The 27,660-nt window shown below is 41.0% G+C and overlaps 1 protein-coding gene across 5 annotated transcripts in view; it reads left to right on the top strand.

Annotated features, from left to right (window-relative positions):
- The first annotated feature begins 308 nt into the window (after window positions 1-308).
- The window catches only part of USP34 (ubiquitin specific peptidase 34), a 250,840-nt gene continuing 223,488 nt past the window's right edge, over window positions 309-27,660 (top strand). For 4 of the 5 annotated variants that reach the window (XM_044264038.1, XM_044264037.1, XM_044264039.1 and 1 more), the window contains exon 1: window positions 1,317-1,411. In XM_044264038.1, the coding sequence (XP_044119973.1) occupies window positions 1,369-1,411 (43 nt within the window). In that variant the 5' untranslated portion in view covers window positions 1,317-1,368. Of the gene's footprint in view, window positions 364-1,316; window positions 1,412-27,660 lie in introns of those variants that run through there. The other variant, XM_044264036.1, reaches the window with a different exon arrangement.

Genomic DNA, 27,660 nt, shown 5'->3' with positions numbered 1-27,660 from the left:
ACTATTCAGTCACATCTCTATAAAACGTACTGGATACAAGAATCAGTGAGGGTATGAGGAAATATTTTTCTAATGCTAACTAGTTGTTAACGAACTTCAGCAGGGCGTCCCCTTTCCTTCACCTGTTCTTTGTTTTGTCCCTGTCTTAATACCCTGGCGATCTGCTCTACGCTGAGAAGCAGAATAGCTATTTCAGGTGAAAAGTCGTAGACGGGCAATTGGTGCAGGGCCCTCTCGCGTAAATGGGAGGAGATGCCATGTGAACGCTCTTCACTCCGCCATTTCTAGTCACATCAAGGTGTCTTACTGCTGGAGGACGGATGAGTCTTACAGAGTCGAGGGTAGCGATCAACACGGATGCAGGTTACGCCGCCCGTAGGCTGTTCCCTTCTCACAAAGCCCCGCGGGGAGAGGACCGTGTGCCCCGACCTGGGCTGCAGCGTTGCTCAGGCCCGGCTCCCTTGTGCACCGTGCCTCCCTCATCCCCAAAACCCGAGAGCGGGGAGGGAGAAATCGCCGCCAATCCCTCTTCGGGGGCCCGAAGGAAAAATGGCGAAGCGCAAGGGCGGGGAACAGGGCGGCGCGAGTGACCCGGCACTCGCTAGGCCTCGCAGCCCGCGGAGTGGGCCGCCGTGGGCGACGCCGCGCAATCGCGGGCCGCTCGGTGTCTCCGCCATCTTCTCCTACTCACCCGGAGTCCCCCCCGCAGCCACGCTCGCTTCGTGTTTCCCTTCCGGCCGCTGACTGAGATCCGGGCTGGGCGGGGTGGGCGAGCTCGCGGAGGGGGTGGACCGAGGGCGGGGAGGCCGGACGGAAGAGGAAAGGGAGGGCGGCGAGCCGGCCGCGGCGGGGTGTGGAGCGTGCGGCGTGTGTGCGGAGGGAGGGCGGGAGGCGAAGAGAGGGCGGGAGGCGGAGGAATGAGAGCGCGAGGCGTTTCTCGTCGGCCCCTTCGCTCGGGCGGAAAGAGCCGAGCGCAGCCCGAACGCTCTATTAAAATGGCGGCGGCGTCAGCGGTGGCCGCGGCGTCTGGTCGGTGAAGTGACTCTGCTGCTTCTCTCCCCACCCGCCCCCTCCCTCCCTTTCCCCTCCCCCCGTCCTTCCCCCCCTTCCCCGCCGCCGGCGCCTCCGCGCCCCTCCGGCCTGCGCACCTCCCCTCGCCCCCCTCCTCTCCCCCGCCCGCTCCGGGGACCGCCGGCCCCCTCCCCCATACTCCTGCTCTCCGCCCCGTCCCCGCCGCCGCCCGCCCTCGTCGCCTCCCCGCCCCGCCGGCCGGCCGGCCCCCTCCTCCGCCTCTCTCCCCTCCCCCCCGCCGGTCGGGATCAGTCAGTGCGATCCGAAGCGGGGGAGGGGGGGGGCGGCGGCCGAACGATGTGCGAGAACTGCGCAGACCTGGTGGAGGTGTTAAATGAAAGTAAGTAGCCGCGGCGGCGGCCTGTGGGGGTGCACGGTTTGGGGACCCCGCGCAGCTCCCCGGGACTGCCGCGGCCTGCGGGAGGCGACGGCCGAGCCGGGCGGCGTGCGGGCCTAGCGCCCCGGGAAGGTGCGCGGTGGCGCGGCCGCCGAGGCGCCTCGGGCCCAGCCCGGCCCGGTTACCTGGGCGCCCGAGAGGGGGCCGTTCCGGAGCTCCGGCCAGGCCGGGCCTGGGCGGTCTTACCTCTCGGAAAGTTTTCTCATTACAGGTGTCAATTAACGAAGGCACTAATGAGCCTTCGCCTTTTTCGTCCTGCCGGGAAGGTGAAGGGAGGTGGGGTCCGAGGACGTAGCTCTCCTCCGCAGTCCGAACCCTTCGGCCCTCAGGCCGCCCTCTTTGATTTTCAGCGTGCTGCTGAGGAGGCCTCTTTTACCTGCTAATTTTCATTAAACTCCCTAGGAGGAGGTTGCTGGTTTTCCCCTCCCTTGGGGGTGTGTGGGTGTATTAAGCCTTTCTGCCAGTCCTGAAATAGCTGAAAATGAACTGTGATAGTCATGGTTGGAACCTTCATACCTATTTTTTTTTTTTTAAGTTAATGATGTTTTTTCTTAGCGTACCATTCGTCGTTTTAATGGTAAATTTTATTAAGGAGAGCACTGTACTACAGATACCATCCCGGGATAGTCATGGCCTGTCTCCTGGAAGGAAAGGCCTTATTCCGTATACTTCTGATTATTAACGACCGTACACTGATACATATACACACACACACACACACACATATGTGTATATATATATATATATTTAAGGCAGATTCTTTTATTTCCGACTCTTGGAAGATAGTATTTGATCCTAGAGAAACAAGCTGTGTTGCAAGTTCACTACTTCTGGGCCCAAAGGCCTACTTCGTTGAGGTGTATTAGATAAAAGGTTAATTTACAAAAACTTGATTGTTGAGAAAATGATTATTTACAAACCGCTTATGTGGGTTTTGGATTTGTGTTCTATTATTTCCAAAAACTTCCAAACTATTTTCTAATATGATTCTTTAAGACAATGGATTTGTGAAGTGTATCCTCTTGTTTGTGTTTGAATTTTATTTGTGTGTTTGAATTTTACTTTAATAACGCAAGGCAGTAATAAAAGTGGAATGGTTCTAGTTTACTTTGAACTGTGTTTACTTTCTGACAGGTGGAAGCAGGTTTTGCACATATTTAGACTGGACTTTCCCAAATTTGTGTTATTCTAAATTTTCCTAGAATTTTAGGGTTATTTGTATTCATTTTGAGATACTTTTACTTTTGGTGCAGGTGGTTTATGATATGGTGATTATGTAGGTGAAGCCCTTCTTCTTACTTTAGTAAACTGTTTTATATCATAAAAGTTGTGTGATTATGGTTTTATTAGGAAAAGCACATCTTTGTTTTTAATATAGGAAAAACTGGTTTAATAATTTGGAGTTTTAAGTTATTTTGAACTCAATTAGGAAAATTACCCTTAATATAGTATCTAAAGAAACTAAAGTTTGTTAATCTTTATTATCTCTTGAAAAGAGACATGAAAGTTCTCATTGAATTATTTGGGAAACCCCTAGAACTTTGTTTAGAAGCAGTAAAAAATGCAGTGGATTTATGGAAACTTAGAAACGTAGAGAATCTTGAAGTAGAATTGAACTTTTATTACCTTTAATTGTATACAGTTAGTGGAACCAGGTTCACAAAATGTGGCCATGCAGACCCTCTAAGAAATTTGTCTTAATGAACAAGTAAGGATTTCCTATTTGTTTATAAGCCAGTGGGCTCTAAAAATACTTAGGACAATTTCTTAATATTTCCTTTAAAGCTCAGTTTAAAAATTTGCTTTGTAAACACTAACCTCATAATGATGCTTCCTTTTTTTTTTTAATTTTCTAAATTCAGCAATTTTATTGGTAGGTTATATCAGACTATTATAAGTTGTTTTTTCCCCCCTCTACTTGTAAAATTGTTCTCTCTTTTATTTTTTTTCTGCAGTTCTTGTATCCCAAACAGAAGAGTTTAAGTCTCTAGAGAACAGAGGGTCTTACTTTATCTCATTATAGTAACGTTTATCCTTACTGGGTGGAATCCTGATGGCTGGAACTCGATAAAACCTGTTGAATTGAAGTAGGTTATGGATCTTTTAAAAAATCTTGCTCACAATAACTCTTAAGTCTATACCTTTATTCCCCCAGAGGTTGTGCAAAGATGAGCATCCACTCATCCTTGATTAAAAATTCAGAGTTAAAGTCCCCAAATAATGTGTTCAGAACTCATCTCTCAGTATAACTCCCCATGAGATTTTAACCAAAAAAGGAAAAAAAATTACCAAAAACCTATTTCTTATCAAATTTACCAACACTGGTGAAACTTAAAAGAAGTCTGCCTAGGGGCACCTGGGTGGCTCAGTGGGTTAAGCCGCTGCCTTCGGCTCGGGTCATGATCCCAGGGTCCTGGGATCGAGCCCCACATCGGGCTCTCTGCTCAGCGGGGAGCCTGCTTCCTTCTCTCTCTCTGCCTGCCTCTCTGCCTGCTTGTGAGCTCTCTCTGTCAAATAAATAAATAAAATCTTTAAAAAAAAAAAAAAAAGAAGTCTGCCTGGACACACTGGTGTAATGTGAAAATTTTGTGCTGTAAATGAAAGGGTAGACCTAATGCCGATAGTACTGCTTTATATCTGATATGCGCAGAGGGTTTGATAATGGTAGGGACTTCCAAATATTTATTTAAAAATCTGGCAGACCATAATTTAAAATTGTTAAAATAAAAGTTGGTAACAAAAGATTATAAATCATCAGTTTTTGGTGAGAGAATTAATATTACCATTTATACCTCTAGTCCTGCTGAGAATTTGAAGCTGTGAACTCTTACCATGGAAACATACAGGTATAAAAGCACACTTTTGCCTGTGGTTTAAGGACCCCACTGCAGCCTGTCCAAGGAGCCAGGCTAAGAACCACATAATAACGAACCCCACATCCCCTTTTTAAATAGTCTTGACAGGTACCCTAAAACTTATATTTCTAAATAATGTTTGGCTTTAGTGTTAGAGTAACCAATCTCAAAATACTAACATTTAAGTTTCTCTTTTCCCTTCAGTGCTTTTTTAAAAATAAGGACCTTTTGAAAGCTTGGATTGTATTTAGTTAATTTGTTTACTGCAATTTGTGGGTTTGCATTCAGTTTAGGAAATAATTTTAAGTTTATATTCCTGTGTTTATTCTGTTGAATTTGTATATTTGCAGCTTTTCTAGCTATTTTTGTGAACTAGTTTACTAAGTCCATTTCTGGGTGTTGATGAGAAGAGGTTGGAGGTGAAGTTATGCTTTGGGCCATCATGGTAGCTATCTCAGTAGTAAATTGAGGTCATTATTTGCCTTGGTAAAGTCAGTTTCTCTGAGAGAATGAAAATGGTTTTAAATACAGATTTTGTTCTATGGGTGTGTTTAGTAAATTACAGTTTGCCAAATGTAGCATTTAAATTAGACAATTTATTTGTCCCTCCTCCTTATCTTTGAAGATGGGCAGGAGCAAGTATTGGTATCTAAATTTTAGAGCTAAAGAAATTAAATCTCAGAGAGGCTAAGTGGTTTGCCAGATAAAGATCACCTGTCACTTGCTTAGTTAATCCTGTCTAAGCTTGAACTCAGGATACTGTGATAACAGTATTTGCAGAATAATTCTGTTTGCATTATTTTTCAAAGCAGAATACTTTATTGAGCAGCTTGTGTTGAGTACTTTATCAGCTCTTTGAGGTAGGTACTCTGTCACCTTTTTCAGATAAGAGAACCAAGATTTAGGGTTTATATAACTTGCTTAGAGTCACATCACTATATTTGGTGGAATCAAAATCTAAAAAGGACTTAATCTCAGGTCAGGCTAAAAAGGCCATGCTCTTACAAGTTATGCTGTGCTGTGTAAACTTTATGATGATCTGTTTGAATGGAAGACATTATTGTGAGTATACTGTTCGACAGAATAAAATATTAGTATATTTTTATGTATTTTCACAATTTCAGGCATAATGCCATTGTAATTGTAGTAGGAATTTAAAAGCAGTGGTCCTTAAGTAGCTGAATGGAATCTAAATATAGTTAGCAATGAGTCCTTTAATAAACTATGCATTTCTAGAGTTTTAAAGTATTATATATTATACATATTATATATATAATAATATATATTATTATAAGTATATAGGCACTAATGAATTAAATCATTAGTAACTATTTTTTGGTTGACCTGTAATTCTAAAATTTGAAGTGATTCATAAAATTGGAAATACGATTTTACAGCACAAAGCGCCAAATTATGAATTATTTACTTGGTGATCTAGTTAAGTATCACTTAACCAATTAGTATTTAAAGTAGTATGCATAATTTCAGTTTGTATATTTTTATGGTATAACTTAGTGACTAGTACTTTATGGCATTGTCAGTGATAACTGTCAATGAACTTTAGCACAGTATTCATGAAACATGGTAACATTTCTTATATGTTTAATGATAGTGTCTATATATCTGATGTAAAAGTATTCCTAATGTGTAGATAGTGTGTATTAATAATTTTTATATTTTCAGAAAGAGTCAGAAACTTTCCAGTAGTGTCTTGACCAAGGTCAAAGTGAAACCTCGCTAAAGGGGTGGAGCCGCCTTTCTCTTTACTTTTTTTTCTTATTTATAAAGGTTGCATATGCTCATAGAGATACTAAGAATTATAAATCTAATCATCCGGTGATGATTCCTGTTGATGCTTTGAAATATTTGTGGTACACAATTATATTTCTAAGAATGAGATATATGTAGTTTAGTATCTAACTTCACTTAATGTTTAATGTTACTAGTTTCGCCTAATGTTTTGTTTGCTCATTTTCCTTACTAACCTTTCTTGAAAATGTACTTTTTGTTTCTAAATTTTATACGAAATTTAATATTTTCATATTGTGTTTGTTTCCAGTTCTTATGTTATAAATAATGCCACACATGAACATCCTGTATATAAATCTTTTAATTACATTACTGTTTTTTTAGATAGATTTCTAGAAGTTATCACTGTGTCAGAAATATAAACATACTTTTGTTTGTATTGTTTACTTGCTGTTCAGAAAAGATATACTGATTTCTACTCTTTAAGTATTGTCTGTACAATATGGGCACTTGTACTGAATATTATCCTTGAAAAGGTGTTATTTTGGCAAAAACTGTAATAGCCAGTTAATAGTAAGTTTAAACACACTTTTTTTTTTTGGTTTAAGATTTTATTTATTTGACAGAGACACAGTGAGAGTGAGAATACAAGCAGGGGGAGTGGGAGAGGGAGAAACAGGCTTCCTGCTGAGTGGGGAACCCGATGTGTGGGACTCACTCAATCTGGGACCATGACCTGAGCATAAGTCAGATGGCTAATGACTGAGCCACCCAGGCGCCCCTAAACGTTCATATTTTTATTGGCTTTTTGCATTTTTTAATACATTGCCTTTGTTCTTTTTCAACTTTTCAGGTTTTAATGTTTTGGGTAATTACCTTACAAGAGTTTCCCATTTATTAGCAGTAGCAACCGTTGGTCATATTCACAGCATACATTTTTTTCCCGCCCCCTTCCCCCTTTTTAAAAAAATAAAAAAAATTTTTTTTATTACTTTTTAAAGATTTTATTTATTTGACAGACAGCGATCACAAGTAGGCAGAGAGGAAGGCAGAGAGAGAGGAAGGGAAGCAGGTCCCCCTGCTGAGCAGAGGGCCCTATGCAGAGAGCCCAGGACTCTGGGATCATGACCTGAGCCTAAGGCAGAGGCTTTAACCCACTGAGCCATCAAGGAGGCCCCCCCCATCCCTTTTTTTAAAAATGTGGTCTCTCTACACCCATTGTGGGGCTCAAATTCACAACCCTGAGATCAAGAGTTGGATGCTGTGCTGACCAAACTAGCTAGGTGCCCCTTTGCTGTTTGTTTTTTGTTTGTTTGTTTGTTTGTTTGTTTTCCCCCATTTGGGTGTTTTTAATTATAGGTCTTTAAAAAATGTTTCATATTGTGCAGCTTCTTCTGCAGTGTTGCCTAAAACACAGTATATGATTATCATATTATCTGCTTAAACTGTCATAATCTTTAGTAGTTGAAGAATAAAATTCCAACTTCTTAACCTGACATATATCATAGCACAGTTTGACCCAAACTCCTTTTCCTAGCTTCAGATCTCACTTTTTTGGTGAGGCCTTCTTAAATCTTTCCCAGCCTCTCCTAAAATGACTAATATCCTTTAGTTTAGGATATATATGTACACTTTAGCCCTCCTTTTTCTTTTCTTTTTTTAAATTAACATTAGTTTTCCCTGCTGTGTGAAGAACTCCTTAGACTCAGGGGCCATTGTTTTCTTTTTTTCCCAGCCCCTAATATAGTGCCTTACAGAGAATAGGTAAACATTTTAGTTAAGGAAAGATTTTTGTAAAAGAAGGATGTGATTGCCTAGTTAAATCAGTATTCTTGGGCCTATAGTCAATAATGACCTGTATTTTTTAAAGTAAGCTCTGTACCCAGTGTGGGGCTTGAACTCAAAATTCTGTGAGCTTTGTGTCTGTGACATGAACTTTGACTGAATTACTTTTATTTAGGACTTTATATACCAGGAAAACAATTGGACTTTTTGCTCCTTATTGTGATTAACTCCTGTTAATATTTTTTTTCCCTCAAATTCCATAAGAGTTAAAAAATTCTCCAAATATGTTAATTGACAGTTGATGTGGTGTGAACCTGGCTGCTTCTTGCACTTCCCTTACTGTAGTTGTTAAAGATTGGTTTCTCTTCCTGCTCTAGCTGTAACCTCTTCTAGAAAACTTAGGTTGCTTTTATCTGCTCAAAGAACCTACTTCTCTAGTCCTTGCTGATTGGATTCCAGATAGACTCCTGACCTGATGGATTGGTGGGGCTGCTTTTGATCAGTCAGATTTCTCCTGTCAGAATGTTTGAACGGAAGGGCCAAGTATCTGTGAGCTGCTGGAGAGCGGGTGCTTTAGGAAGCTGGTGGGAGGGAGCAGAAACATTGAGGAAGTAAAGGTGGCTGTTTGCAGAAGAGAATTGGGACAGATTTGTGGAAACTGTTGACATGAAAGCTCCGTAAAGATATGGAAGCTATTACCATGGTGGTTTTCTAGCACTGAAGTTAGAGCTCCTTTGGTGCTGTCTCCCATATATATACCATTTGAGTTAATGTTCAAGCAAAAGAGTTCTGATTCAAGTAATGTGCCTTGACGAGCTTTCTTGTATTGGAACATATACCTTGTGATTCATGAATAAGATAATAAAAAGCAGTAGATATGATATAATCATCAGCTACAGCATACTTCAGCCAGAAACTGAGTACTTCATTATAATCTGTCTTAAATTCTTGGAACATGTTGGGCAAGTGTCATCTGTAGTGTTGGTGGCAGGAGAAAGCTTAACTCCTTTCGTTAATTATTTCTCTACCAGGATGTTTAGTCTTTTTCAAAAGAATGCAAGTAGCTTTGTTGTTTCTGGAAAAGAAACCTACTTTCCCCTCCCTCTCCCCCGGGAAAATCAAATAATGTAGAAAAAAAAAATGAATATCTGAAACTGCTTATCAAAGAAATTGTCCTTCTTTTAATAAAATGTCTCGTAAGTTGTTTTTGCTTTCCTTATATATAGCTTTCCTTGTACACACTGTTCTTTTTTTTAAGATTTTGAGAGGGAGAGGAGACAGAGTGCACATGCATGAGTGGCATGGGGTGGGCAGAGAGAGAAGGAGAAGCAGATTTTGCTGCTGAACAGGGAGCCTGATGGGCTTGATCCTAGTATCCTGGGATCATGACCTTAGCCGAAGGCAGCTGGTTAACCGACTGAGCCACCCAGGTGCCCCAAAAGCTAATTCTTTCTTTTTTTTTTTTTTAATTTCTTTTTTAAAAGATTTTATTTATTTGTCAGAGAGAGAGAGTGAATGAGTACAGGAGACAGAATGGCAGGCAGAGGCAGAGGGAGAAGCAGGCTCCCTGCTGAGCAAGGAGCCTGATGTGGGACTCGATCCCAGGATGCCGGGATCATGACCTGAGCCGAAGGCAGCTGCTTAAACAACTGAGCCACCCAGGCGTCCCTTATTCTGTATTGCTATATAATTTTTATGTAGGCAAAAGATGTAGGCATCTTTTTATGTTAATCTGCACTTACATTGTAATTTCCAGTGGCTTCATTGTAGTATTCCATTGTTTGGTCCTTCTGTAACTTAACCAGTCCTCTGTTGATGGGCATTTGGGTTTTTTAATTCTTTGTGTTATTGTCTGAATATTACCTGAACATGGTCTGTGAAGTCAGATTACTGAGTAGCTCATATAGCATGTCTGGAAGGGAAGTTGACAATTGTGCTAAAACTTAACAATAGAGCATCAGTATATAGGCTTCATAGTCTTAAAGTGTTTGACTCCTAGGTCTGTGGGACTATTCTAGCAATGTGCTGGTTCTGAACCACCATTAGACAAAAAAGGAAAATAAGTATTTTTTATACTGGGTAATTTTGCTGCCAAACTCATGAACCATATTCTGATTATTGAAAGGCTCAGTACCTAATGATGAATGTAGAAGTATAAGAATATAAGCTCAGAATAAATTTAGACTTAAGAAAATGCTAAGACAGATAGGGATTTTGAAGTTGTGTTCAAAACTTCAAAACAAAAAAAAAGTAAAGAATATCATTAAGGGGAGAGTGGGCCCACTTTGTAGAGTGGCATAATGGTGGTCTGCAGAAAGTTGTTCTGTTCTAATGGTACCTTGTTTCTATTTTCCCTTTTAACAGGAGTCCCCAAACCTGTAGGATAAATCATATATTAAGAGAGAATCTAATCTGTAGATTTGTGAGGAATAATGAGAGTTTTGTTAGTGGTGTTAAGAGTTAAAATCTCAAGGTCTGAGCATATTGCATCTAGTGAAGGTGATAGAGCCATGGTTGTGTGTGATTGTGAAGCTTTAGCTAAGTTTCCTGGGGAGCAGAAATTGCCAAGTATTGTCTTAGGTTATTTTTCCCCCCTTATTTTGGGAAATAGAAGAGAAACTTCACTACTGTACAGTCACTTAGAGAGTGAAATGATAAAAAAATTGGCATGGCACAAAGTAACTTAAACAAATGTCATTTTTTTCCTTTGCTTTAGAAACCAGTATGATAAAACATGGAAACACTACTATAGGTATGACCTTTTTGATTACATCAGTGTGATTGAATCTGATGTCCTGGTGGAGAAGATGAAATGTATTTTTGTTGTCGTACTAGAGGGACTTGACTGGTGGCAAGCCACAGGGTCTTGTCCTTAATTCTTTCCTCTTCAGGATTTTCAGAAATGATCTCTGGTTTAAAAACTGTTCCTTGGAATGGAATTGTCCCTATTTGAAGGGAGTGAAGGAGACTTCAGAACCTCTTCCCTTTTTTTAAAATGAAAAGCTTATTTTGATCTGTTTTATAGATTGGAGTTCTGTGTAAGGTTTCTTTCGGGGAGAACAGGGTGAGCTGCTTGTGCCTGGGTTGCTCAGATTGTTAAGCATCTGCCGTGGGCTCAGGACATGATCTTCTGATCCTGGGATCAAGAGCTGCATTGGGGGGCGCCTGGGTGGCTCAGTGGGTTAAGCCGCTGCCTTCGGCTCGGGTCATGATCTCAGGGTCCTGGGATCGAGTCCCGCATCGGGCTCTCTGCTCAGCAGGGAGCCTGCTTCCCTCTCTCTCTCTCTGCCTGCCTCTCCATCTACTTGTGATTTCTCTCTGTCAAATAAATAAATAAAATTAAAAAAAAAAAAAAAAAGAGCTGCATTGGGTTCCCTGATAAGCGGGGAGTCTGCTTCTCCCTCTCCCTCAGCCTTTTCCTCCTTTGTTCTTTCTCTCTCTCTTTCCCAAGTGAATAAATAAAATCTTTAAAAAAACAAAAAAAAAAGCTTGAGGGCGCCTGGGTGGCTCAGTGTGTTAAGCTGCTGCGTTTGGTTCAGGTCATGATCTCAGGGTCCTGGGATCAAGTCCCTCATCGGGCTCTCTGCTCAGCGGGGAGCCTGCTTCCTCCTCTCTCTCTCTCTGCCTGCCTCTCTGCCTACTTGTGATCTCTCTCTGTCAAATAAATAAAATCTAAAAAAAAAAAAAAAAAGCTTGAAAACCATTAATGATAATACATGCTCAAAAGGCAATACAGGCTGAAACTCTTCAAGTATTACATGTAATGTGTGCATATTATGGGAGGTGGTATTTCAGGGCTTGTGCAGTTAGAATACTGTGTTGAATTGTATATAACACACTGATGATAATTACTTCTGAAGGTATTTGAACATTGTATAATTTCACATATGTTCATTGAACTTCAGAAACTCATGAGAAATGCAATTATTTAGCCAAGGCTATATAGCTATTAAGTGCCAAGTTAGGATTAGAATTTAGTTCTTACTTCTACTGAGTGTACCTTTCACCAGTAAGCTTGCTTGCAATTTTTTTTTTTTTTTTTTTGAGAAGCTTCACTATGGGAGTTGGAAAATTCATGAAAAGCTGACAAAGGAACTATGGAGAGGTTAATTTTGGTTTAAGTGGATTAGGCAAGGTTTCAAGGAAGGTGGAAGATTGAATTGGGCCTTTAACTGCTTGGAATAGTTGTTGGGAATGAGGGGAGTGGAATGGTTTACCACAATTTGTGATGTAGCCACTGCTAACCTCATTTCCTTGCTTTGCTTCTCTCACAGATGTTATTTGCTGCAGTGATGAGCCTTTATGTATGCCTGGAATTTATCACCTTACTATGCCTTCAAGTCTCAACCTAAATGTTACTTTCTCAAGGAGGCCTTTCTTGAACATCCATTCTAAAGTATTTCTGGTTCTTTTTTTAATTTAAGTGTATGCATACCCAGCGCGCGGCTAAAACTCATGACCCCACGATCAAGAGTCGCACGCTCCTCTGGCTGAGCCAGCCACGTACCCCTGAAGTAGTTCTGATTCTTTTTTTTTTTTAAAGATTTTATTTATTTATTTGACAGAGATCACAAGTAGGCAGAGAGGCAGGCAGAGAGAGAGAGGAGGAAGCAGGCTCCCCGCTGAGCAGAGAGCCTGACGCGGGACTCGATCCCAGGACCCTGAGATCATGACCTGAGCCGAAGGCAGCGGCTTAACCCACTGAGCCACCCAGGCGCCCCAGTAGTTATGATTCTTATCCTTCGTAGCATTTACCACAGTTTAGAGTTAGGTATTTACTTTTTGTTTACTTGTTTTATGTCTTTTCATTTTACAAGACTATAAATTCTGTGGTTGCAGTCATCTGTCATATTAACTAAGTTTCATAGTGCATGTACTAGTAATACTAGGATCAGTACTTGTTAAAATGTGTGAAAAATCTTAAGATCACTGTAGGTCAGTAAAGGAACAGAAGACAAGGGTAGGCTGGATGTGGTGAGTTTTCCTGCTTTCTGAATCTACTTGGATATTTTATATACTGTCAATCCTTTTGTGACATTCTGCTTACCACCTCCACTCATAAAAGGATACTCCACTGATAAAAAAAAGAAACCCCAATTTTGTCAAAAAGAGTGTGTCTGTGTGTGTTTTAATTTGTGAATATCCCTTGATATTTACACCCATGTGTTAAAAAAGGGAGATGGCGAATTACTTTTTTTTTTTTAAGATTTTATTTATTTATTTGACAGAGATCACAAGTAGGCAGAGAGAGAGAGAGGAGGAAGCAGGCTCCCTGCTGAGCAGAGAGCCCGATGTGGGACTCGATCCCAGGACCCTGAGATCATGACCCGAGCCGAAGGCAGAGGCTTTAACCCACTGAGCCACCCAGGCGCCCCGGGGAATTACTTTTTAAATGAGGTAGGATTCTGTTGCAAGGACCAGAAGGAAAAGAACAGCTCTTTTGGTGGAAAAGGGATTTTACCCCCTAAGTTATAATTAAGCATTTGAGGTTTTTGTTTTGTTTTGTTTTTTAAGATTTTATTTATTTATTTAACACACAGAGAGAGATCACAAGCAGGCAGAGAGGCAGGCAGAGAGAGAGGGAAAGCAGGCTCCCTGACGAGCAGAGAGCCGGATGCGGGGCTCAATCCCAGGACCCTGCGATCATGACCTGAGCCGAAGGCAGAGGCTTAACCCACTGAGCCACCCAGGCACCCCACTAAGTATTTGAAGTTTGTGCTGACTTTGGGTGTGGTCTACTCTTAATCCTTGAATTCAGAACGTTATCAAGACTTCATTCCTTTTTGGCTTGTTCTCTGTACTTCCTTGGTTTGACCTCAGTTTGGCCCTTCTCATGGGTAGCAGAAATAGCTACTTCATCATCTTTATACCACACTGTTTGTAAATCATGTTTGTACTACACAGAGGAAAAGAGAGAATCTTTGAAACCTGTATAAAGAACAGGGAAGCTTTTTCCAAAACCTCATGGTGAATGGCATTTTATATATTATCGGCTTACATGTCATGGGACTTAATGCTGAAGTAGAGCTCAGAGTGGGTGGACTTCAGTTGCCTTAAACTAATCATAACCCATTTCCCGAAACTGATCCCACCTAAACCTCAGAGCTAAAAAAAAATATTTCCCACAAAGAAATTTGGCATGTTGTGACCATGAAGAAGGTGAGATTATTTCTGGGCAGCAAACACGTGGATATCTAGTACATTATGTTATAATGAAAACTTAATACTTTTTTTGTGGGTTTATAACTTGAAATCAGGGATTGGTTCTCATCCACATTGACCTGTCTGTAATTTCTGAAAGTGATGACAGGTACATAGGTAACCAGTATATAGTTAGTTTGGTGAATTTTCTTGTTTTCTGGACATTTGTACATGGATGTGGTATGTGACATTCCTTATTACTTTGGCCTGGAAAGCTTTGTGGAGCGTGGTGTCTGTGCACATCTGAAGTTCTCATGTTCATGGCATATTTCTGGATCTCTGAGTGCCCAGCAATTAGACTTGTTGAAGCCCCTGCCATGGATGCACTTGTGAATGTTGATGTTGTGTTATAGACAGTCACTATCTTGTTGATGGCAGAATGGCCCTCCTCTCTGCTCTTTATGGGAGCCTTTTTGGTGGGCCCAAATTGGAAAGTTGAAAACCATTTTTTTTTTTTGAAAACTATTTTTTTAAAAAATATTTGTTTACTTGGCAGAGATGACAGGCAGAGAGGCAGGCAGAAAGAGAGGGAAAGCAGGCACCCTGCCGAGCAGAGAGCCTGATGCGGGGATCGATCCCAGGACCCTGCGATCATGACCTAAGCTGAAGGCAGAGGCTTTAACCCACTGAGCCACCCAGGCGCCCCTTGAAAACTCTTTCTTTTTTTTTTTTTTTTTTTTTTTTTTTTTTAAAGATTTTATTTATTTATTTGACAGAGAGAGATTACAAGTAGGCAGAGAGGCAGGCAGAGAGAGAGAGGAGGAAGCAGGCTCCCTGCCGAGCAGAGAGCCCGATGCGGGACTCGATCCCAGGACCCTGAGATCATGACCCGAGCCGAAGGCAGCGGCTTAACCCACTGAGCCACCCAGGCGCCCCGAAAACTCTTTCTTAATGTTCTATTTACCGAATACATTATTTTGTGTGTCTTACCTTCACTTTTTTTTTTTTTAAAGATTTTATTTATTTATTTACAGAGAGAGATACAAGTAGGCAGAGAGGCAAGCAGAGAGAGAGAGGAGGAAGCAGGCTCCCTGCTGAGCAGAGAGCCCGATGCGGGACTCGATCCCAGGACCCTGAGATCATGACCTGAGCCGAAGGCAGCGGCTTAACCCACTGAGCCACCCAGGCGCCCTTACCTTCACTTTTTTAAAAAAAACTTCACTCTTTATTTAAATATTCAATATATAAAAAATTCATTAACGTTTAACATGTGTAAAGCATTTTGCTGGACACAGTGGTAGATAGAGAAATACATTTAGATGTATGTCTCCTCTTAAGGAAGGTTGGAGTCCAGTAAAGATGAGGCAGTAGAATGGTAGTTGAGAGATTGATGTTTGGAATCTGATAGACCTGAATTAAAATGCTATTCCTGTCATTTATTAGATCTCTGGCTTTGGTTAAGTTCCTTAACCTCTTAATTCCTTCTTCCTTACTTGGAAATGAGATGATACTTAATCCTCACAAAATCTCTATCAAGTGTAATTAAGATAGTAAGATAATACAATACATATAAACACTTAAAGTGCCATGTTGTGACCGTGTGTGTGTGTGTGTGTGTGTGTGTGTGTGTGAGAGAGAGAGAGAGAGAGAGAGAGATAGAGAGGGGGAGGGAGGGAGGGAGGGAGAGGGAAAGTGGTAAATTCCATAAGAACATAGCTGAAGTGCAGTGGGAGGAGTTTAGGTTTAGGTAAGATTGGAAAAAGCTTAATGGAAATTTGATAAAATTTTAGTCGTTCTCTGAGCAACTTTTTTTTAAACTGATTAGATTTGGAAAAATGGTCATTTCAGTAAAGTTTAATAGAATAGTAAACATAGTATGACTTTCTTGAAACTTCACAAAGAATTGTCTCTGGTTTATTTTCTTGTATTCCTCAAGGACCTTACTCTTCAGCTGTCTCTTTTCCTCCAGTGTCTTACGTTCTCCTGAAGCTTCTGAAATCTGGCTTCTGCTTTTGCTTAAAAACTGTACTGTCAGGTCACCAGTGACCACCTGTTTTTTTAATAATATCTATAGAAATTTCTGTAATTTTCACATTGGCCGGTGCTTTCCCTGTTTCACTTACTTGGTGCTTACGGTTGTGATATATATGATCATCGTAGGAAGTTTTAAAAAAGATGCTGACAGGGGCGCCTGGGTGGCTCAGTGGTTTAAGCCTCTGTCTTTGACTCAGGTCATGATCTCGGGATCGAGCCCCACATTGGGCTCTTCGCTCAACGGAAGCCTGCTTCCCCCTTTCTCTCCGCCTGCCTCTCTGCCTACTTCTGATTTCTCTCTGTCAAATAAATAAAGTCTTAAAAAAATACTTTAGCTCTTACATTTAAAAAAAAAAAGATGCTGACACACATCAATAGAACATAATTATTTTGTTAAAATTCTGGTATATAGATCATTCCAGCTAATTTTCTATGAATATATAAAAATGAGTTCATATGTGCTCTTTGCTTTTTTTAAATGGGCGTTTTCTCATATCCTTATGTCTACAAACGAAATTTAATGGCATCCTACTATAACACAATACTTAGTGTTTCCTCTTAACCCTCCTCCCCACAGAACCAAAAGGCAATGAAAATGTCCTTGAGTATAGAAATCTGGATCATGTTCTAGGTCTAAAGGTAAAAACTGTTAAGGCTTCTGATTGCTAAAAACCTAGAAAGGTTGTACTAATATATACTCCCATCAGTGGTATTTGAGGTTGTTTGCTTATTTGCTTTAGATGTTCTGTGTTAAAAAAAATCCAGGGGCACCTTGGTGGCTCAGTCAGTAAGCATTGGCCTTCAGCTCAGGTCATGATCCCAGGGTCTTGGGATCAAGTCCCATATCAGGCTCCCTGCTCAGTGGAGAGCCTGCTTCTTTCTCTCCCTCAGCCTGCCATTCTGCTGTCTATCACTCTATAAAACAAATAAATAGTAAAAAAAAATTCCATATAGTAGGAGAAAAAAGGATACAGTTGCTCTCTCAAACTACTTGGTTTCTGCTAGTCTTTGGATATTGAGGATTATTATGTTATTTGTATGGACATAATTGGTTCCTGAATTACAATAGTGAATGATCCGTTATTTAGAAAGGATTTTCTCACTCTGAGATCAGATATTCGATTAAATTTTTTCTAGCTTTAATGGATTTATTAAATTTTTAATGTCTAGAATTTATTTTGGTCTAAGTTACGAAGCGGGATCTAACATTAGCTTTTCCAAACTGTTACTCATTGGTCTTCGCATCTTTTGCCCAGTGATTTGAAATGCCACCTTTGTTTATTTATTTATTTTTAAAGGTTTATTTATTTTAGAGAGAGCGTGAGAGCAAGAGTGTGGGTTAATGGGGTGGGGAGGTGGGGTGGAGGGGGCAGAGGGAGAGAGAGAATCTCCAGCAGATTCCCCCACTGAACATGGTGCTTGTTGCAGGGTAGATCTCATGACCCTGAGATCATGACCTGAGTGGATATTAAGGGTTGGCTGTTTAACTCACTGAGCCAGCCAGGTGCCCCAACCATACATATTTATTCACTGTATTCGCAGAGTTATGCAACCATCATCGCAGTCAATTTTAGAATACTTTCATTACCTCAAAAAGAATCTCCATACAGGGTCGCCTGGGTGGCTCAGTTGGTTAAGCAGCTGCCTTCGGCTCAGGTCATGATCCCAGCATCCTGGGATCGAGTCCCACATTGGGCTCCTTGCTTGGCAGGGAGCCTGCTTCTCCCTCTGCTTCTGCCTGCCTCTCTGTCTGCCTGTGCTCGCTCTCCCTCTCTCTCTGACAAATAAATAAATAAAATATTTAAAAAGAAAAAAGAATTTCCATACCCTTCAACTGTCATTCAAAATCCTCCATTCTCCCACCCTTAAACAATAGTCTGTTTTCTCTATGTATTTGCCTATTTTGAACATTTCATAGAAATGGAATTATATTGTCTTTTGTGACTGATTTCTTTCACTTAGCACATTTTTTTTAAAGATTTTATTTATTTATTTGACAGAGATCACAAGTAGGCAGAGAGGGGGAAGCAGGCTCCCTTATGGACAGAGAGCCCGATGTGGGGCTCGATCCCAGGACCCCAGGATCATGACCCGAGCTGAAGGCAGAGGCTTTAAACCACTGAGCCACCCAGGTGCCCATCACTTAGCACATTTTTAAGATTCATCCATGCTGGAGCATGAATCAGTACTTCATTATTTTTATGGCTGAATACTATTTCCTTGTATGGTTACAACATATTTTGTTTTGCCATTCATCAGTTAATCAGTATTTAGGTTCTTTTTGATATTGTGAATAATGCTTCTGTGAACATTTGTGTAAAAAGTTTTTCTTTTGGGGGAGCCTGGGTGGCCCAGTGGGTTAAAGCCTCTGCCTTCAGCTCAGGTCATGATCCCGGGGTCCTGGGATTGAGCCCTGAATCGGGCTCCCTCCTCAGCAGGGAGCCTGCTTCCCCACTCTCTGCCTGCCTCTCTGCCTACTTGTGATCTCTGTCAAGTAAATAAATAAAATCTTTAAAAAAAAAAAAAAAGTTTTTCTGTTGACTTAGTTTTCATTTCTCTTAGGTCTGTATCATGGAGTGGTATCATTAGATCAGCTAATCACTGCATTTAACTTTATCAAAAACTGCCAGATTGTTGTCCAAAAGTGCTGCACCATTTTATATTCCCCTCAGCAGTGTAAAGGTTCTAGTTTCTCCACATCCTCACCAGTACTGGTTTGTTTGTTTTCAAATCAATATTTGTTCCTTTGGTGATTTTTTTTTTTTTTTAATGGATGGGAATACAGAGGCAAACATTTGGTTATTTTGAATATTCTAGCCTTCCTACTGGTTTAAGTGCTATCTCATTGTAGTTTTATTTCTTTTGAGGAAATGACCCTTCAGATCCTTTGCTTACTTTTTAATTGTTATTTGTCTTTTTATTATTTGTATGAGTTTTTAATATATTCTAGACAGAAGTCCCTTATTAGATAGAACTTGCAAATATTTTCACCCATATTGTGAATTATCTTCAGTTTCTCAATAGTGTCTTTTGAAGCACCTTTTTTGTTGTTGTTGTTGTTGTTAAGATTCATTTATTTGAGAGACAGGGCAGGCGGGGGAAGGGCAGAGGAAGAGGGAGGAATCTTGGGCAGACTCCCCACTGAGTGTGGAGCCTGACATTGGGTGACCCTGAGGTCAGGACCTGAGCCGAAATCAAGAGTCAGTTGCTCAACTAACTGTGCCACCCAGGCGCCCATGAAACACAAAATCCCCCCCCCCATGGATTTTATTTATTTCACAGCACAAGCAGGGCGGGTAGGAGTGGAAAGGGAGAAGCAGGCTCCCTGTTGAGCAGGGAAGGCAGACATTTAGCCAGACTGAGCCACCAGAGGTCCTTGTACAAAAATGTTTAATAATGATGTTCAATTTATCTATCTTTTCTGTTGCTTGGACTTTGGTGTCCTGTTGATTGCCAGAATCCATTGCTAAATCCAAAGTCACAAGGCCTTACCCTGTTTTCTTCTAAGAGTTTTATAGTTTGGGTTCTTATATTTAGGTCTTGGCGTCAAACTTTTTGTACATAGTGTGAGGTGAGGTTCAGCCTCATTCTTTTGAATGAGGCTGTCCAGTTGATGTAACAGCTGTGGTAGAAAAGATATTCTCCACTGACTGGTCTTGGCACCTTTGCTGAAAATCATGGACCACAGATACATGGATTTATTTCTCCATGTAATTAACTCTCAAATCTGTTTTACTTGCTCTTCTTCTTTTCTTTTCTTTCGTTCTTTGTTTTTTTTTTTTTTTTTTTTTTAAAGATTTTATTTATTTATTTGACAGACAGAGATCACAAGTAGGCAGAGAGGCCAGCAGAGAGAGAGGGGGAAGCAGGCTCACCGCTGAGCAGGGAGCCTGATGAGGGCCTCAATCCCAGGATCCTGGAATCATGACCTGAGCCGAAGGTAGAGGCTTAACCAACACTGAGCCACCCAGGTGCCTCTACTTGCTTCTTTTCAGTCAGGATGTCTTTTTTATTTCATATACCCTTTTATTAAAACTTTACTTTCTTTTTTTTTTTATTTTTAATTTTATTTATTTATTTGTCAGAGAGAGAGGGAGAGCGAGCGAGCACAGGCAGACAGAGAGGCAGGCAGAGGGAGAAGCAGGCTCCCTGCCGAGCAAGGAGCCCGATGTGGGACTCGATCCCAGGACGCTGGGATCATGACCTGAGCCGAAGGCAGCTGCTTAACCAACTGAGCCACCCAGGCGTCCCTAAAACTTTACTTACATTTGGCTCCATCAATGGTTCTCAAGAGTATGATTTCGGGATCCTTGAGGGTCTCAGGGAGGGCTTAAAGGGGGGGTCTGAGAGATACGACATTACTTGCCTTTTGGTTGATACTTTCACTGATAGCCACATTGCTGGAAATAAGGCTGTGGTGATGTAGAAATGGTTGGAGTTAGGAGCCGATGGCCAAGAAAGAATTCTTGAGATATCTTTGGTGCAAAAAGGTGGTTTTTTTTTTTTTTTAAAGATTTTATTTATTTATTTGAGAGAGAGAGACCGTGAGAGAGAGCATGAGCAAGGAGAAGGTCAGAGAGCGAAGCAGACTCCCCATGGAGCTGGGAGCCTGATGTGGGACTCGATCCCGGGACTCCAGGATCACGCCCTGAGCCGAAGGCAGTCGTCCAACCAACTGAGCCACCCAGGCGTCCCCAAAAAGGTGGTTTTATTAAAGCATGAAGACAGGACCCATGGGCAGAAATAGCTGTACTGGGGTCACGAGGAGTGACTGATTATATGCTTTCTAGTTCTGAGGGGGTTAGGGATAGTGTTAAGTCTCTAAGGAATTTTGGAATAAAGGTTTCCAGGACCTTGAGGGGGCTAGCTATTGTTAGGAAAAGGTCACTTTATTTTTTATTTATTTTTAAAAATGATTTTACTTATTTGAGAGAGACAGTGAGCAGAAGAGAACACAAGCATCGGGATTGAGAGAGGGAGAAGCAGGCTTCCTGCGGAGCAGAGAGCCGAATGTGGGGCTCAGTCCCAGGACCCTGGGATCATGACCTGAACCAAAGGCAGATGCTTAATGACTGAGCCACCCAGGCGCCCCAGGAAGAGGTCATTTGTTACTGTCTAATGAAACCTTAGTCATGAGACCCTGTAGGTGTATCTCGGTGGGTGCTTGGGGAATGATTGTCAACCTATATCTTACGGGGTAGAGAGAAAAGAAGTTTCCAAAGGAATTTTTGTATGTTAAGACTTAAAGGATTGGGGGTAGGGGAGAGGGTGAGGTATTGGGATAGTGTTAAGCTAAGATTGCCTTTTGCCCCTAGCAAAGTGTTGACATGGAAGCAGCTGAGTTCCTAGAGGAAAGGAATGTTACTCTGCCTGTTTCAAGGAGTTGTCAATGGGTTATAAGTAGTAAGGAAATTTAATTTTTCTTTTGCCTTTGCTTCCCGCATTAGTGGTATTTAAGTGGTTAATCTTCACTGCCAAGCACTTGCTGTCTGACAAGTGACGTCCTTGATGAAGCAATGATAATTAATTTTATTAAATCTCAACACTTGTGTATGTCTTCATATACGCTGTGATGAAATGAGAAGTACATATAAAGCTTTTCTCCTACATACTGCAGTGTAAGATGGTTGTCTTAAGGAAGTGCGATCATATGATTGAGTTTTAAGCCGAACAAGCTGCTTTTCTCATGAAACAAAACAATTTTTATTTGCAAGAATGACTCAAAGGTTATCCAGATTTGGGTATTTGGCAGACATTTTCTGGAATGAATGAAGCAAGCATGTCATTTCAAAAAAGACAGTGTTAGTTGCCAGAGATAAAATTGAGCTTTCAAGAAAAAATTAGAATTTTGGAAAAATTGTACCTGTTGCTGTGAGTTTGACAGCTGCCTAGTAGAGTTTTATGAGATTGAGGAGAATGTTAATGATAAAATTTTTTGATATTCTGTAATGAAATATGTCCACATTGGAAAGATCCATGTAATTTACTGATCCAGTATTTTCTATAACATCATTGCATGATCTTACAAACACATTTATGGGCTAAAGTTCTATTCAGGGAGTGAGATCCATTGATGGTTTTTTTTTTTTTTTAAAGATTTTATTTATTTATTTGACAGAGAGAGGTCACAAGTAGGCAGAGGAAGGCAGAAAGAGGAGTAAGTAGGCTTCCCACTGAGCAGAGAGCCCGATGCAGCGGGGCTCGATTCCAGGACCCTGAGACCATGACCTGAGCTGAAGGCAGAGGCTTAACCCGTTGAGCCATCCAGCTGCCCCATGACTGATGGATTTTAATGTAACCGAGTACTGATAATGGTTTTAGATTTCGTATTGCAACTTAATCTTTAAGAAATTAACAGTCATTGAGTTTTGGTGTATTATCTAAGAAGACTATCTAAAATTATCTGATAAAGCTATTTAAATACTTCTGTTTCCATATTCATATATTTTAAGGATGGACCTCATACAATTCACTAAAAAGAGTATGTGGCGGGGCGCCTGGGTGGCTCAGTGGGTTAAAGCCTCTGCCTTCGGCTCAGGTCATGATCTCAGGGTCCTGGGATCGAGTCCCACATCGGGCTCTCTGCTCCGCGCGGGGAGCCTGCTTCCTCCTCTCTCTCTGCCTGCCTCTCTGCCTACTTGCGATCTCTGTCAAATGAATAAACAAAATCTTTAAAAAAAAAAAAAAAGAGTATGTGGCAACAAAGAGAAGGCAGAAGCAGTTAATGAGAATCCAGTTGTTTTTTATTAAGCCAAACCCTAAAGAAATTTTTAAAAATTGAGAAACTTGTGACTCAAGCCTGATTTTTTTTTTTACTGATTTTTTTTTTTTAACAGAAAACAGGCAATGAATTTGTTAATTTAAAAAAAATTTTTTTAAATGGTTTTATTTATTTGACAGAGACAGAGGGAACACAAGCGGGAAGAGTGGGAGAGGGGAGAAGCAGGCTTCCCAGCAGAGCAGGGTGCCGAAGGTGGGGCTTGATCCCAGGACACCTGAGCTGAAGGCAGTCACCCAGTGACTGAGCCACCCAGCTGCCCTGAGTTTATTTTTCATTTATTTTTTAAGAAAGATTTTATTTATTTATTTGACAGACAGAGATCACAAGCAGGCAGAGAGGCAGGCAGAAAGAGAGGGGGAAGCAGACTCCCTGCTGAGCAGAGAGCTTGATGCGGGCTCAATCCCAGGACCCTGGGATCACGACCTGAGCCGAAGGCAGGGGCTTAACCCACTGAGCCACCCAGGCGCTTCTGCCCTGAGTTTATTGTTTATAAACTAACACAATAAATGTGGAAAGAAATAAAGTATAAATATAAGCTCTTTGAAGTCTTCAGTTTCTGGACATGTAAAGGAATGCTAAAAACAAAAAGTTGGAGAACTGCTGGGGTGCCTGTTAAAATTTTCTTCTTTACTCTGGTTTGTATTATTCTAATCCTTTAAGTGTGGATATTACCCAGGGTTTAGGCTTTTACTGTGTATTTTATAAAGAAGTTGAAGTAAGAATTCGGTATACTACCATGATTGTATCATCTTTTAGACAACTTTGAGTATATTTCTAACCCTGAGCAATTTTCAAAGCATTAGTCTAATCTTAATTTCATGCTAGACATTTTCTTTTTAAAGATTGTATTTATTTATTTGATAGAGAGATCACAAGCAGGCAGAGCAGAAGGCAGAGAGAGAGGGGGAAGCAGGCTCCCCACTGAGCAGAGAGCCTGATATGGGGCTCGATCCCAGGACCCTGAGATCATGACCTGAGCAGAAGGCAGAGGCTTAACCCACTGAGCCACCTAGGCGCCCCATTCTATTTAAGTATCTTCCTATCTCAGATTTCAACAGAAGTGAAACTGAATCCTTCATCTTGCTCTGTTTATCATGTTTTTTTTTTTTTTCATGTTTGCTTCTTTCCCAGAACCTTTCTTAATTATATGAATTTCTCAGACTACAATCTGTTTTAGTATTTCTAGTACTTTCCAGACTTTAGTGCCTCTGGAAATTTAATGTACATATGAATCACCTGAAGATTTTCTTTAAAATTCAGATTCCAACTCTTAACGGTCTGGAGTTTTGCCTGAAATTCTTCATTCTAACAAACTTCCAGATGATGCTGATGCTGTTGGTCCTTGGAACCCCTTTGAGTAGCAAGGCCATAGAATACTTTTAATTTCATTTATTCCACTCTTATTTTTTATACTGCTGTTGTAGTGTGTTATAATTACTTAGATTTTGGAAATTAAGACCTTATTTAATTTATAAAAGTTAATACTCAGATTTATACTTATTGCTGCTCTGCATTCTGTATTTCATCTTTGGGCTTTTGTCTGGGATCATTTTTCCTTTAGCATTTCTTTTGGTTTGGTTCTGTTTTTGATGATTTTTGCCAGTATTTTCTTGTCATCTAAAATGAAGAGGAATGGGGCGCCTGGGTGGCTCAGTCATTAAGTGTCTGCCTTCCGCTTAGGTCATGATCCCAGGGTTCTGGAATCGAGCCTCGTATCGGGCTCTCTGCTCAGCGGGAGGCCTGTTTCTCCCTCTCTCACTCCCCTTGCTTGTGTTACCTCTCTTGCTGTGCCTCTCTCTGTCAAATAAATAAATAAAATCTTAAAAACATAAAGTGAAGAGAAATGCTTGCATTTTCATATAAGCACACACTGAAATGAAATATTGAATTACAGATTGGTAGTTACCATTGCTTCTTAAGTCATTCACCACCCCCCCATTTAAATTGTTTCTTCTGTGAAGTCAGCCCTCAGTTTTGCTTCTTTGAAGGTATTGTTGTTGTTGTTGTTTTCCATTTGTCTGATTTTTTTTTTGTCTTTGGTCTTAGGATTTCAGCAATTTTACTCTAATATGTCTGTATCTGTTTTTGTATTTACTTGAGATTCATTCTTTATTCTGGTTTGAGTTTTTAAAAAATAAGTATTGGAAGCCATATTTTCTCTTCAGATCTAGCTCCTGCCTCATGCTTTCATTACTTTTTGGGATTCCATTTACATAAGTGGGTATGCTTTTTCATCTTCCTTTTTTCTCTTGATCTCTTCAGAAGCCTGCTTCTCCTTCTCCCTCTCTCCTGCTAGTATTCACTCTCTTGCCGTCTTTGTCAAGTAAATCAATAAAATCTTAAAAAACAAAACTGCATATTATCTAATATTAAAGCTACCTATTGAGGTCTTAATTTTAGTTACTATATATTTTAGTTTTAAAGCTTTTGATTTCTTTTTTAATAGTTTTTAGAATTTGCTGAAATTCCTTATCACCTGATACCTTGAATATTTCTCTTGTAAAGTTCAGTTCTCATGACTCTGCTGTCTGATTTTGTCTTATTCTTTCCCACTGTTCTTTTTTTCTTAAAATTTCCTTAATTTTTGAGAGAGACAGAAAGGGAGAACAGGTCCTTAATTTTTGAGAGAGACAGAAAGGGAGAACAGGGGAGAGGGGCAGAGGGAAAAGCAGACTCCCTGCTGAGCAGGCAACCTGATGTGGGACTTAATCAACTGAGCCACCCAGGCACCCTTCTTCTGTTTTTGAATATGTGGTTTTTGTTCTTGCTTTTTGGTATGCTTGGCAATTTTTTCTACTTTCCTATAGAAATTTAAACTACGTACAATCACCTGTAGGAATGGGGAAGGAAGGTGACAATGACTTTTTTTTTTAAAGATTTTATTTATTTATTTGACAGACAGAAATCACAATTAGGCAGAGAGGCAGGAAGGGAAGCAGGCTTCCTGCTGAGCAGAGAGCCCGATGCGGGGCTCGATCCCAGGACACCAGGACCCCAGGATCATGACCTGAGCTGAAGGCAGAGGCTTTAACCCACTGAGCCACCCAGGCGCCCCGACAATGATTTTATGTAACCATTACCCAGTCAGCACTTAAGCAACTCATGGACAATTTTGTTTTCTTTGTATGCCAGCCCATTTCCTTTTCTACCCATTGGATGACTTTGAAGGAAATACAGGTATTACATGTTACTTGTATATATTTCAATACAGTTCTCTAAAAGACAAATATTTAAAAAATAAATAACCACAGTATCATTGTCAAAGTTAAAAAATTAAGAATTCTTTCTTTTTTTTTATTCTTTTAAAGTAAATTCTGCCCCCAACATGAGGCTCAGACTCATGACCCTGATCTAAAGAGTCGCATGCTCTACCACTTGAGCCAGTCAGGCTGCCCAAGAATACTTTTTTTTTTTTTTTTTTTAAGATTTTATTAATGGGGGTGTGTGGTTGGTTCAGTGGGTTAAGTCTCTGCCTTTAGCTCAGGTGTGATCTCAGGGTCCTGGGATGGAGCCCTGCATTGGGCTCTCTGCTCAGCGGGGAGCCTGCTTCCCTCTCTCTGCCTGCTTGTGATCTCTCTATCAAATGGGTAAATAAAATCTTTAAAAAAAAAGATTTTATTTATGTATTTGATAAGAGACATAGGGAGAAAGTGAACACAACAGGGGGAGTGAGCGAGGAAGAAGCAGGCCTCCCGCTGAGCAGGGAGCGAAATGTGGGGCTTGATCCCAGGACCCTGTGATCATGACCTGAGCTGAAGGCAGATGCTTAACTGACTGAGCTACCCAGCCCCCCCCCAAGAACACTTTTTTAAAATACCAAACACTTTATTATTTATTTGTTTATTTATTTTTATTTATTTATTTTTAAAGATTTTTATTTATTTATTTAACAGATAGAGATCACAAGTAGGCAGAGAGGCAGACAGAGAAAGGGAGGAGGAAGCAGGCTCCTGCTGAGCAAAGAGCCCGATGTGGGGCTCAATCCCAGGACCCTGGGATCATGATCTGAGCCGAAGGCAGTAGCTTTAACCCACTGAGCCACCCAGGCACCCCTATTTATTTATTTTTAAAGATTTTATTTATTTGACATTGATCACAAGTAGGCAGAGAGAGAGGGGGGAAGCAGGCTCCCAGGACCTTGGGATCATGACCTGAGCTGAAGACAGGGGCTTTTTTTTTTTTTTTTTTTAAAGATTTTATTTATCTAATTGACAGAGATCACAAATAGGCTGAGAGGCAGGCAAAGAGAGAGGAGGGGAAGCAGGCTCCCTGCTGAGCAGAGAGCCCGACGCCGGGCTCGATCCCAGGACACTGGGACCATGACCTGAGCGAAAGGCAGAGGCTTTAACCCACTGAGCCACCCAGGTGCCCCAAGAATACTTTCTTTTTTAAAAAGATTTTATTTATTCATTTATTTGACAAAGATCACAAGCGGGCAGAGAGGCAGGCGGGGGTGGGGTGGGAAGCAGGCTCCCTGCTGAGCAGAGAGCCTGATGCGGGGCTCGATCCCAAGACCCTGGGATCATGACCTGAGCCGAAGACAGAGGCTTTAACCCACCGAACCACCTAGGCGCCCCCAAGAATACTTTTTATTTTATCTTATTTTATTTTATTTTATTTATTTGACAGAGAGAGATCACAAGTAGGCAGTAGGCAGAGAGGCAGGCAGAGAGAGAGAGCAGGAAGCAGGCTTCCCGCTGAGCAGAGAGCCCGATGCGAGGCTCGATCCCAGGACCCTGGGATCATGACCTGAGCCGAAGGCAGAGGCTTAACCCACTGAGCCACCCAGGCGCCCCCCAAGAATACTTTCTTAATATGAAACCTTTAGTAGTCAAATTTCCCTCATA

This window comes from Neovison vison, chromosome 8 (genome assembly GCF_020171115.1).
Source record: "Neovison vison isolate M4711 chromosome 8, ASM_NN_V1, whole genome shotgun sequence".
In the NCBI taxonomy this organism is placed as follows: Eukaryota; Metazoa; Chordata; class Mammalia; order Carnivora; family Mustelidae; genus Neogale; species Neogale vison.
Note: the sequence above shows the minus strand (reverse complement) of the source record. Positions and strands in the feature narration are given on the sequence as shown.